The sequence below is a fragment of the Copidosoma floridanum genome, unplaced genomic scaffold (assembly GCF_036245765.1).
Source record: "Copidosoma floridanum isolate Cflo_tuat_1 unplaced genomic scaffold, Cflo_Japanese_pri ptg000006l, whole genome shotgun sequence".
Classification (NCBI taxonomy): domain Eukaryota; kingdom Metazoa; phylum Arthropoda; class Insecta; order Hymenoptera; family Encyrtidae; genus Copidosoma; species Copidosoma floridanum.
This window is the reverse complement of record NW_028321883.1, coordinates 27,724,330-27,737,096: the sequence shown is the minus strand read 5'-3', so window position 1 is coordinate 27,737,096 and position 12,767 is coordinate 27,724,330. Positions and strand designations below refer to the sequence as shown.

The 12,767-nt window shown below is 34.4% G+C and overlaps 3 protein-coding genes across 4 annotated transcripts; 2 read left to right on the top strand and 1 right to left on the bottom strand.

Moving 5' to 3' along the window:
* The first annotated feature begins 180 nt into the window (after window positions 1–180).
* On the top strand, window positions 181–4,439 carry TBCD (tubulin folding cofactor D). Its single transcript, XM_014363514.3, has 2 exons — window positions 181–413; window positions 518–4,439. The coding sequence occupies exon 2, from the start codon at window positions 527–529 to the stop codon at window positions 3,992–3,994; it is 3,468 nt and encodes a 1,155-aa protein (XP_014219000.2). The 5' UTR covers window positions 181–413; window positions 518–526; the 3' UTR covers window positions 3,995–4,439.
* Window positions 4,440–4,602: 163 nt separating this feature from the next.
* Cypl (peptidyl-prolyl cis-trans isomerase-like 1 Cypl) lies at window positions 4,603–6,758 on the bottom strand. The gene is made up of 5 exons (XM_014363513.2): window positions 6,356–6,758; window positions 5,317–5,404; window positions 5,008–5,231; window positions 4,815–4,922; window positions 4,603–4,730 (listed from the first exon to the last, which is right to left on the bottom strand). Exons 2-5 carry the CDS (start codon window positions 5,391–5,393, stop codon window positions 4,615–4,617), a joined length of 525 nt encoding a protein of 174 aa, XP_014218999.2. The 5' UTR covers window positions 5,394–5,404; window positions 6,356–6,758; the 3' UTR covers window positions 4,603–4,614.
* On the top strand, window positions 6,141–10,679 carry alpha-Man-Ib (alpha-Mannosidase class I b). Of its 2 annotated transcripts, XM_089598688.1 has the most exons (11): window positions 6,141–6,272; window positions 6,360–6,834; window positions 7,054–7,224; window positions 7,422–7,578; window positions 7,670–7,855; window positions 7,931–8,079; window positions 8,153–8,529; window positions 8,594–8,720; window positions 8,801–8,965; window positions 9,039–9,188; window positions 9,278–10,679. In XM_089598688.1, the coding sequence occupies exons 2-11, from the start codon at window positions 6,748–6,750 to the stop codon at window positions 9,494–9,496; spliced, it is 1,788 nt and encodes a 595-aa protein (XP_089454814.1). In that variant the 5' UTR covers window positions 6,141–6,272; window positions 6,360–6,747; the 3' UTR covers window positions 9,497–10,679. The 2 variants fall into 2 exon arrangements, with proteins under 2 accessions (XP_089454814.1, XP_014218998.2); XM_014363512.2 differs by lacking the exon at window positions 6,141–6,272 and having other exon boundaries at window positions 6,345–6,834.
* The last annotated feature ends 2,088 nt before the right edge of the window (window positions 10,680–12,767 follow it).

Below are 12,767 nucleotides of genomic sequence, written 5' to 3'. Positions count from 1 at the left end.
TTAAGATATATGTCACAACTCACAACGCTAAGCGCTAAGCGTGTGTGGAGAGAGATTGAAGAGATCTGCTGTACCTATAACGGCTATAACTGCTTGCAGTTCTCAAGTTCTGCTTCTGCTTGTCAGTTTTTTGACGTCCCATCGTTCCATGACATCAAAAGAATCACTAAAATGAAAATAATGTCAAATACAGTCTGTACTGTACTGTACTGATTCTTTCATTCTTTGATATTACAGAACAGATAAAAAAAAAATATTGCGGATTGTGCTGTGAAAGCCAGGAGTATACCAGAAGCTCAGTAAGTTAAACTGATGCATCTAAGTATAGGTATTTATTCTTAATAAATACATACTGAACGCACACAGAAGTCGAGGTTAAATTTTTTTGAACACAAGTAATACAACCAATTGATGTAAGTAAACTGTAAATATCAATCTATTGTGTGAACATACGCCTATTTGCTTGTTGTCAATTACGTACATCACACGATTAAACATACATGACAACCAAAAAAAGGTAATCAGGATGAGCGCAAATGACATTGATCCGGAGTCGGCGTCATGTGGAGGTGGACTGAGCGCTTTCAAGGAAGTGGACGAGATTCAGCACCTGATGCAGCAGCTGTACGTCCCGGACCAACCCATCCGCGTCATGGAAAAGAACCTGGATCGCTTCTGTTTCATCATGAAGCAATATCAGGACCAACCTCAGCTGCTTGATCCTTACCTCGAAAGTTTGCTGGGTCCATTGTTGACATTTATCAAGGAAAGGAGTGAGTTTGATTATCTGAAGCACTATGTCTTCAAGTACATTTATATCATCATGAGTGTCAAGACTTACAAAAAAATTGCTATACATCTGCCGCACGAGGTGACTGATTTTAATCCAGTCCTCGAGATGCTGGAGAAGCAAAACAACGAAGACAAGGATAACTGGCAGACACGCTACGTTCTACTGATCTGGCTGTCAATCATATCAAAGATACCCTTTGCTCTGTCAAGATTGGAAACTAAAGACTCGACAGAGGCAAAGGATAGTTTGACAGAGAGGGTTATTTCAATTTGTAAAAAGTATTGTGCTTCAAAGGACTCGTGCTCCAATGCAGCCATATTTTTGATGACACATTTCTTGACGAGATCCGACGTTAAGGATGATTACATGGAGCACTTGATAGACTGGGCACTGCAAGGCTCTAGTAATGATTGCTTGAATCACAGACCACTCGCCGTCATTGCTTCAATAATTAAGCACAGCTGCCGAGATGATATTATGCCTTACACTCAGAAAATTTTTGACAGAATTTCAGAAAATAAGCTGGACGAGAGTAGTGCAGATCTTGTGAGGAAATTCTCGATAAAAATTGTTCAGAGAATAGGCATGACTTTGTTAAAAGTTCACGTTAATCCTTGGCAGTATAAAAAAGCATCCAAAGCAATAATTTTGTCAACCAATGTACTTGAAACTCGTGAAAATATGGAACCTGTTTCAGTTGGAAATGACATTTTTGTGTCTTACTACGACGATCACGAAATACCACCCCTCATAGAGGAAATAATTGAACACCTGATTAGATGCCTCCAAGATAAATCTATAATTATCAGGTGGTCTGCAGCAAAAGGTATCGGAAGGATCACGGCGAGGCTCCCAAGTGATCTGGCAGATGATGTGCTTGGCTATGTCATTGATCTATTTTCAACTCGTGAATCTGAGACCGCTTGGCACGGAGGTTGCCTGGCATTAGCCGAACTAGGTAGAAGAGGATTACTCTTGCCTGACAGATTGAAAGAAATTATTCCCCTGGTCATCCAAGCTCTGGTTTTTGATGAACCAAGAGCTTATGGACCGGTCGGATCCATCATAAGAGACGCTGCGTGTTTCGTTTGTTGGTCTTTCGCGAGAGCTTTTGAGCCAGAAGTTTTTCAGCCTCACGTCAACGACATATCAAGGGCCTTGTTGATAGTTACTTGCTTTGACAGAGAGATCAACTGCCGTAGAGCCGGTTCTGCTGCTTTCCAGGAGAATGTCGGCAGACAAGGAAACTTTCCTCATGGCATTGAAATAATTTCTGCAGCCGACTACTTTGAAGTTGGAGTTAGAAGCAATGCATACCTCAAGATCAGCGTACATGTTGCCAAGTACGAAGGCTACTTGAAACCTTTGGTTGATCACCTTGTCAAAAGAAAAGTTACCCATTGGGACAGTACTATAAGAGAACTAGCTGCCAAGGCCTTACACAATTTAGGCGCACTGGACACAACTTACATAATTAACGACGTATTTCCAGTACTATTGGATTTCGTTAATTCATTAGATTCGTTTGCACGGCACGGTGCGATTTTGGCTATTGCCGAAATCCTTGTCGTGCTGCACCAATGCCTTGAAAAGGATATAAGTGACATTATTGCCAAGGACCACTTGGATAAGATTCAAAAGATTGTGTCCACTTGTCGTAGCAGAGGACAGTTGAGAGGACTTGGTGGTGAAAGTATTAAACAAGCTTGCGCGACCCTCATAAAAAAATTTTCAATCGTACATTTTCATGTAAACGATGAAAATATCATCAATGACTGGCAGGGACTGCTAGAAGAATGCTTGAGTAACGAAGTAGCAATCGTTAGAGAAGTATCGGCTGAGGCCCATACAGCGTTTTTCACGGAATATTATTTAACCTGGAGTCTGGAGGACAGACAGGCAATTATTAACAAATACCTGGAAAACCTCCAGTCCTCTAGCCAGACAGTCAGAATAGGTTTTGCCGAAGCTATTGGCTACTTCCCAGTTAACGTTCTGAAAGAAAAAGGGGAAGACATATTCAAGAAGCTCATGCAATGCTCTTGCATCACTAAGGACACGACGCTGTGGGCTGAGAGCAGGAGGGATGCCATAAGATCTTTGACAAAACTCAGTGAAACTCTGGGCCTCGAGCATACGACGATATGGAAGCCTTTTGTTGGCGATGTGTACAGATGCCTTTTCAACGGCTTAGCAGAGTATACAAACGATAGCCGTGGTGATATTGGATCTTGGGTACGCGAAGCCGCGATTGACGGCATCCTCACCCTCACGAGACTCGTATTCAAAGCTGGTTACACCGAGATCTTGACGCAAGAACTGATGACGAAAATTATTGGAGGCATAGCTCAGCAAGCCGTAGAACGTATCGACCGAACGCGATCCAAGGCAGGAAATGCCTTCCACGTATTGATACAGAGCAGTTTGCCAAATATACCACATCACGAGGAATTGAAAATTTTGTTCTTATGCACGGATGAAAAAAAATTTATAGACTGGCGTTCAGAGAGCGAAACGTTCCCACTCTTTATCCAGATGCTTTCTTTTCCGCCGTATGTTCAAAACTTACTGAAAGGGATAATCTACAGTGCCGGTGGTTTGTCAGAATCTCTAGTAAAGTACTCCAGCATGTCTCTGTTTTCGTATCTGCAACAGTTGGACGAACAGACTTTGAGTAGTCTCTGTAATGAGATTTGCAACATCTTTGAATCTTGCCATGGCGATGACCGCATGATATCAGCTAGCTTAGCTTTTCTCGACAGATTGATTAGCTCAGGATGTATTCAAGGTGTACTAGACGACCCAAAAAGTGAGATACCTAAACGAATTTTGACCCTGCTAAAGAAAGAAAGTAAGTGCATCAATGCTATTCAGTCTCAACTGAACAGTGTCAAACTGTTTTGCCACATGCTTCAAGTACATGGACCAGTGAGTAAGGGTGCCTTTTCTCAACTCAGTATCTATTTATGTCACAAGTTCAAATTCATCAGAAAAGCTACAGCCAGTAGATTGTACGAGTCTTTGACGTTGCACGGGGATGAGATGGATGTTAGCGAAGAGGATCTTGCAATTTTACTGACACAGCTCAATACCGTTGATTGGGAAGAACCAGTTGAGAAGTTAAGACCCATCAGGAATCAGTTATGTGAAATCATGAAGTGTTCTATACCAACTGTTGTCCAGAGACCCAAGAATAATTAAATTCTCTATTGTGCCTTTGGCATTGCCTTGTTTTACTCTTCAATTCATTATAAAAATTTAGTCTATTAAGTCTTTAGTGATTATATTTATTGCAGACCTTAACAAGAATTTTTGAAGTACTAAAGTTTTTCCATTGCTTTAACAAAATTTTTTTTAAGTTTAAATGATAATTTAATATTTTATCAAAGCAACGTTTGCTTACAATACAATCAAGTTTTTTAAAGTTTCTACAGAAAAAAATTGTATCTACAATATACTTAAAAAATGATTATTTTCTTTAATATGAAAAAAAAGGTCCCATATCATTCACTATCACAATAAGAAAGAAAAAGACTGCAAAAAGCTCATAAAAATAATCGAACGTTAAAATTATTATGTAGTATTTGTACAGAATTGTAATATATTTTATAATGCTTTTCGTACTTGATTTTTTTACTCATAAAAAATAAAATCTTGGCAATTTTTTGCATTACTGGTACTAAAAAAAAATTTCATGAAATACAATCTCCTAAAATCTCCATAATCCATTAGGAAAACTCAAGAGTGAAATAATATACAAACTTTATAATTTATTAATAATTGAAAAAAATAAATTCTTATTATAAGAGTTGGATAAACGTTTACATATTTTTAATGGATGCTTTTACTATTTTAACAGCATCCATAGGTCTGTCATTTTTATCTGTTTCTACAAGCCCTATTCTCTTGACTATTGCCATGCCAGAATGTACTCTGCCTGAAAATTTAATAAACGTGCGAATTAGTTTTGTAATTGAAAAATAAGTATAAAAACTTGTATTTTGCAAAAAAGTAAAATCACCGAAAATCGTGTGTTTTCCATCCAACCATTGAGTAGGAGCTAAAGTTATAAAAAATTGAGAACCGTTTGAGTCTGGCCCAGAGTTCGCCATTGATAATACTCCAGCACCTTTCGAAATAAACATTTTTATCATGTTATTGCTGCAATAACGTTGATTTCATTACAGAATCAGTAATTAATCAGAATTAATTACCAGTGTGCTTTAAGTCGTCATGAATCTCGTCGTCAAAGCATTCACCATAAATTGAAGTGCCTCCCTTTCCTGTTCCTGTGGGATCTCCACCTTGAATCATAAAATCCCTGATGATCCTGTGGAACTTTGTGCCATTGTAATACCCCCTCCTGGCAAGCTCGGCAAAGTTTCTACAAGTTATTGGCGCGTGTTTCCAATACAGCTCAATTACCAGCTCTCCCATCCTGCATTATTAATAAAAAAAAAAAAATTACGCCAAAATAGAAATTGATTATAGATTATCGTTTCTTTTGAAAATGTGATACTCACGAGGTTTCTAGAGAAACAAAAGGTGGTTGCCAGTGTTTATCAGGAATGCCTGATGAGCTTGAACCAGTCAGTGCCATAATTTACAAATCTGCAATTAGATGAGTTTCATATTATCGACCAATTTACAATTATATAAACACCACTAGAGTAAATTTAATCAAAAAATGGTTCTTTCTGACTTCTTTCCTAATTGTACAAAGAAACTAAAATTCAAAGTTTGACTATAAATTAATCAAATCTAATATACTCATATTCGTTACAATACTTATGGGGGGGGGGGCAATGATGGTCAGCTCAGGTGTCGAGAGAGCAGCAGCCGTTATATTTATATTCTGACGTTTAATTAATTACTTCTCCGGCGACGACGAGACATACATTCATCCAAAAGAGAGCCTATAATTATATTTTAAGCCAAGCCGAGCGCGCACCTGCGACTCCTGCGAGCTCCGAACAAATTTAGCTTAATTAAACGGTTAAAAATAAAACCACGGGTTAGGTAATAATCAGTCGCACGGAAATAATTAACACGACTGTTTTACAATTTTTTATCAGAACATTGTATATTACGCAGCGTATTTTTCAAATTCATTTTATTCACACAAACTGAACGTAAATGATTCTATTATTATTAATTAATGCTTATTTTTTTACATTAATAATTCTACCCTTTCTAGTATAAGCTAATGTTTAAAGTAATTAGTCCCTATTTTGCTTCACGTGGCCGCATCTGTATACCTGTATATATACGGTGTACTTCTTTTATGTTGCAGTATACAGATATATAGATGCCCTGTACACATGTGTTTATTTATTTTGGTATTTGATAAGACCCTCTGGCCTCTGGCCTAAGTGTAACGTAACACTCTCGTTTACCCGGATTCGCGGGTTTAACAATGCAGCTATGTACATACTTATCATAAGACCGCGTAAAAGTAAAATTAAGTGGTAGTAAGTAGGTAAGCATTAGGTAGGATAATAATTAGGTGCTTATTAGGTACGTATATATATATATATATATATATATTATATGTATACTTACACAGAAAACAAGTATGTTGGACGATGATTATTATGCGATGTCCGTGCGATATGATTCAGTCAATGATGTCGGAGTATCAACTATCTATCGAAGCGGTTTAGCCGGTGTGTGACGTGTAACATATCACTTCCTACTACTTAGGTGATCTGGAAGTAAAAATTGAAGAAATAATCCAAGAGCGAATTGTAACCTCTTTTGGTGAAACACGACGGCAGATAGAATAGACACACGCTGTGTGTGCGTATAAGGTGTGTTGGCGTTCTTCTGGTTACTGTTACTGCTGCTGCTCCATTATACTGCTGCTAAGGGGAGCCTTCGGGGTGGCGGTGGTGGCTGGGATTCGGGGTGTGCACACACCCAGAAGGGGTTACTGCTGAGATCGGCCCGGCATCATGTTTCCCCAGAGACCAGATTACGTTAGTGTAAATATCAACGATGGAACGAGTTTTGCCAAGTCTACATCGCGTAGCATCTGGCGCGTGAGTTCATCATTTATTTTTATTGTTTGACATACAATATCAAATAATCGTGTTTTTTCTATCTTTTGGCTAATCACTTGTTTCTTATTTATGGAATCTGACCATTATCATTGTAATTGTCTTCTTAAATTATCAACAAGACGTATCAAAAGAGACACGTGGAACACTTTTTATTTAATAACCAGATTTATCTAACGTTAGTTCGATTTTTATTTCTAGCAATGGAACCAGTTGTCCAGGTTTCAGCGCAATATCCTATACTTTACTGTGATAGCAGGTATAATTCTATTGATATACTTTTTACCTGGCAAAACTCAGTTGACCACTGTTGTGGATGAGAGTGATTATGACAGTACCAAGGTAGCTGAAGAACATCAAAAAGTCAGGAAGGTCAGTCTAGCCACAATTTTAAGTAATTTAAATTAATTATTGTTTCCATATAAGCAGCAAAATAATTTATTTCCATGTCACATATGTGCTTCATACAATAGACATACATCATTTAGTTAAATATTATACCTTTAAGTGTCACTGTACTTATACTGAATATTTAAAAGCATTAGAGTCACTCTGTCAATTTATCATAGGTTCAAGAAAAACATGAGGCAAATCATGGAGACCGAGGAGGTGGTATCAATGTCGAGGTTATAGAGGAACCTGAGTTTCAGCCAGAGGCTAATCAGGTTGACAATAATCAGATTGGGGAGCCTCCTCAGCATCAATTACAAACACTCAAGTTTAATGGTACTTTTGAAGCGTAAAAAAAATCTTATTGTACACATTAATTTGAAATAAAAAAAAAACGTTAATTTTTTATTTTGTTGACAAAAAATAGGTCCAAAAAATGACAGACAAAAAGCTGTAGTACAAGCTCTTATGCATTCTTGGAATGGCTATAAAAAGTTTGCATGGGGTCATGATAGTGTCAAGCCAGTATCAAAAAGTTATCACGAGTGGTTTGGATTGGGACTAACTATTGTTGATTCTCTGGATACTCTGTACATGATGGGATTGTATGAAGGTCAGTAAAGATCTAAAAAGTTATTTCAAAATAGATAACTTGGTCCACGATGTAACGATATGAAACTTTCAACAGAATTCAAAGAAGGACAGGATTGGGTTAAAAAAAACTTAGTCTTTGATCGGAATAGAGATGTTAATCTATTTGAACTAACCATTCGGGTACTTGGGGGACTACTATCTGCTTATCATTTATCTGGTGATAAAATGTTCCTTGAAAAAGCTGTAGGTATTTTATTTTTACTAATTTAACCAAACTGTTTGTGTAATTAAAAAGATATTAACTTCAATTAAATAGGTCGAACTAGGAGATAGAACGATGCCAGCATTTGCGTCACCTTCAGGTGTACCTTACTCGGATGTGAATCTTGGTATGCGTATTGCTCACGCACCCAGATGGAATCCAGACAGTAGTGCCGCGGAGATCGCATCACTACAGCTAGAGTACCGTGATTTAAGTCGCTCTTCTGGTCAGCCACGTTTTGAACAGGCTGTCGCGAAGGTTTCAGAACACTTGCATCAGCTTGAAAAGTTTGACGGACTCGTACCAATTTTCATTAATGCCAACACGGGCTTGTTTCAAGAACACTCAGCCATTACTCTCGGTGCGCGTGGTGATAGTTATTACGAATATCTGCTCAAGCAGTGGATACAGACAGGAAGAACTATTGATTAGTGAGTATAGAAATCCTCATAAACACATTTTTTTTCATGACGCTTACTTTGTATTAACTTTCAGCTTGAGGGATGACTATCTGCTGGGTCTTGTGGGTACTGAAAAACATTTAGTGAAACGAACTGCTGTAAATAAACATTTATTTTTAGCAGAACTTATTGGTGCCTCACGAGAAGTAAAACCAAAAATGGTAAAGTTTAATAAAATTAAAAAAAAAAAAAAAATTGTTTTAATCAGAATTTTTTAATGATTTTTTTATTTTAATTACAGGATCATTTGACATGCTTCTTAAGCGGTACCATAGTATTAGGCGTTCATTTTGGTTTACCTAAAGAGCATTTGCAACTTGCGGATGAATTAATTAACACATGCTGGCAAACTTATGCAATCCAACCAACTGGTCTTGCTCCAGAAATCACTTACTTCAACATTCACGTAATTTTAATAATTTTAATCAAGAATTTGGGATTTTGATCATCAAGTTAATTTTTAATAACTTGCATTACAGAATTCAAACGACAAAAACCAGAATGATATGACTGTAAAAACGAATGATGCGCACAATCTTTTACGACCTGAATTTATTGAAAGTTTGTATTACATGTGGTACTTCACGGGCAATAAGACTTATCAAGACTTGGGCTGGCGAATATTTCAAGTTAGTATTTTTCAAACGTTTTTTTGTACATTAGCAATTCAAATTGATTGGCATTTAAAAATAATTTAAACATCGTAAATTTGTTTCAGTCATTTGAAAAATACAGTAAGGTTGAACATGGTTACACTAGCATCGGTAATGTGAAAAACATTTACAACACACGTCCACGTGACATGACAGAGAGTTTCTGGTTTAGTGAAACATTGAAATATTTTTACTTATTGTTTGATGATACTCGGCGATTGATTGATTTGGAAAAATGGGTTTTCAATACAGAAGGTCACCCACTGCCTATTTATGAATCATGAAAATCTCAATTGTAAGATAAAAAAAACCATACCACTCGTTCAGTAATCAGTAAAATCGTACCTGTGGAGTGTTTCAATTAGGTTTGTGATAGAAAAAAACGCATTTAAACAATATTCATACTTTATGTATATAAATGAAATCATCAGCTTCCGTGTTCATATGCATGGGGTTGAATAGTTTGTTTTGAAACGATTTTTTTTTCCAAACAAATGTGTAAAAAGGTGTTTTTATAAGTGCATGTGAACATAATGAAGAAATGACTCTTATTCGATATATTTATTGTACAGTCCAAAAAAAAAGCTAACAGTCAATTTGCTGTAAACAGATAGCTATAAATCGTAAACATTGTTTATGCTATTACAAACTCTCTGTGGTACTTATGATCTTAAGTATTTTTACTTTTACTGTACGCAAGAGCTGTTCAAAACCGTCAATCAAGAGTCATTATTCGTTTTTTGATCCATTTCAATTGAGTGAATTCATTAGAGTGTACGATTACAACTCAAACGAAATAAAATTCTGAATAAAACTATTTTTAGATCATAAAATTATTTTTTTTTTATTCACAACTTTTTGGATTCCTACTCGAATAACGTGCATTGTAAATCAGATTTGCTTTGACGTCAATTTTGTATCGAGGATAACGAAATTATATAGTTATTGTTTTACATCTCGTTGCATCATGAGTTTTTCATTCTGATTCATCCTTAAAGTTGTTATTTACTATCTTGGTTTGTGCATCAAAAGAAATGAGTTTCCCCTAGAAATTTTGATTTGTTTGAAAAATTTTGTAAATTACCTCATTATCTAAACAATTCCAAATACGCATTAAGTGTTTCAATGTGAATGCGAAAAGCAAACACGCACTCAATTTCAACGTTGAATCGAAATAAAGTTATAGCTGATTAGTGAACGGCTCTGGCTGTACAGATGTGGTGAGATCTGTTTTAATTGAAAAGTATTTATATTGCACTGCAGAAGTGATAAAACTTTACATTAATTTTTTAACGTTTGATTATTTCTACGCAAGATAATTAATAGCATTGAATCACAAAATGTCCAAATTTTGTTCGTACATGATGAGTGTTTAGGGTATGATAAGCAAATGTATAAAAATATAGTCAAATACACCTCTAGTCGTACACCTAAATGCAAAACATAATAAACTTGCAAATTTTTAAAGTGGCTCATACATTCTGCTTCAATTTAATTCTTTGTATACTTAGGTATGTAAAGAAGTATCTTGAAAATAAAATAAAATAAAATTATATGTGGCTAGAAATTTTTTCTATGAAATAAATTTAAAGAAAACTTGTGATTTTAGGTGATATGACTTAAACTTCTTTGATTGTTAATATTTACAAATCTTGCATCTTTTCGAATCTTATAAATTTTTATACACATTTTATATATTTTTAAAATACTTACAAATTTATTATTAGCTATTCAATACGTGACCACATAACGTGTTTTATTATTTTAATAGTACAAAAATTACAAATTGGAAATTTAAAACGATAGGTGTTGATGATTTTCAACTTAATTGTACATATATCTTTTTTAAAAAATGCATAGCTTATTGAAAACTTTAGTTAGATATTAAAATATAATATTCAAGAGATTTTTATACTAACTCGATGCAATATCCACAAGGAAAATAAGAATCTCCACTCATTCATAATAAAGTAGTTCATCATGTCTTCGAATTGTATTTTTTAATCAACTACTTTTGTAGTTTCTAAGTTATTGAGATGTGGATTTAAGTAGAGATACCGTATTATAGTATCCATAATAGCTTTTAGCTATGTCTCAATGTCGATTGAATTGTATGATCATGAATCATTGAAAAACGAAGAGAAAATGCCGCAATAAATAAAATTATGAAACAATTTCAATTGAATTTATTTTACACCTGCAAATCATAAAAAAAAAAAAAAAAAAAAAAAACAACAATTTTTAACTTAGTTTTAATCGTAAGAAAATTTAATTGGGTATGGATGATGATACGAATAAATACCAACAAAGTTGTAAAACAAATTGCACTTTAATTGTCACTTAGCTCTGTACACTTACAAAAGAAAAAAAAAATATTTAAGGAAATCACTGTATTCTTTATTGGATCAAAGCGGAAGCCATTATCTTCAGTTCTTCAAGAAATTGTATTAATTTCAATAGTTTTTCTTATAAAGTACTAGTACATGCGACGGAAAAATACATACATGCTTGTAATTTTTTTTTTTTTTTTCATTTACGTTATTTATCATGTATTAGAACAAATAATACAATAATTTTCGTATAATTTATTTTGGGATAATCATACGCATGCTACAAAGCTCGTCTCTTTTCTACATATTACTCTTAATTTTCATTAAAAAAATTATATTACATTGTAATCGTGATAAATACTTATGTTTTTTTTTTGTTTTGTTTTTTTTTTCATTTTAATTATTATTATAGTCATACCAAACATAAATGTAGGATCAAAAATAATTTCTCTCTTTATTAAAACTAAATTTCAATTAAATATTCGAGTTAATACCCAGCTTTAATTAACGCTCGATTGATTTAATATAATATTTTATTATACAAAACTCATCGTAGTTTAGCTTCTTCGATTCATTTAAACACTGTAAAAATATTATAATACAATGTATCTTTTATCAAAAATTTACAATCAATAAAAATCACCCCTTGCATCAATGCGATAGTAAAAATTACAATTTTACATATTATTTATATATATTATACATGATCGCACGTATAAAAGTCGAAAATAAGGTAGCCGTTGATTTTTATTGTACTCTAGGAATGTCTTGATTTCGATATGGTCATTACTTTTGATTTGATACTCCATTTCTCACACTCTCGGAAGCTTTTCCATTTATTTATTTTTTTTTTTTCGCGTTTCAGTGATTTTGTTTATCCCTTTTATTGTCGATAGCTGTTATATATACACATTACATAAATACGTAAATCTATCTAAGCTACAATTAGTATACAATATATAGCTGAGCATTTGTCTTTTTCGCGCAGCTCTTGTTTTTCGACGTCTCTTATAGTATATACTTGTTTTGATGATCGTTACACACTACATCAACAGATACTCGGTAATTTTAACAACTTCTGATAACAAAATTCAAGCTCTTGCCCTAAGTATTCTTAAGAAAAAAAAGAAAAATAATCACTTTACACTTGTATAAAAAGGGAAAAAAAAAAAAAAAAAAAAAACAATTTCCTCTTGGACCAAAGCAACAAAGATCAATGATGAAA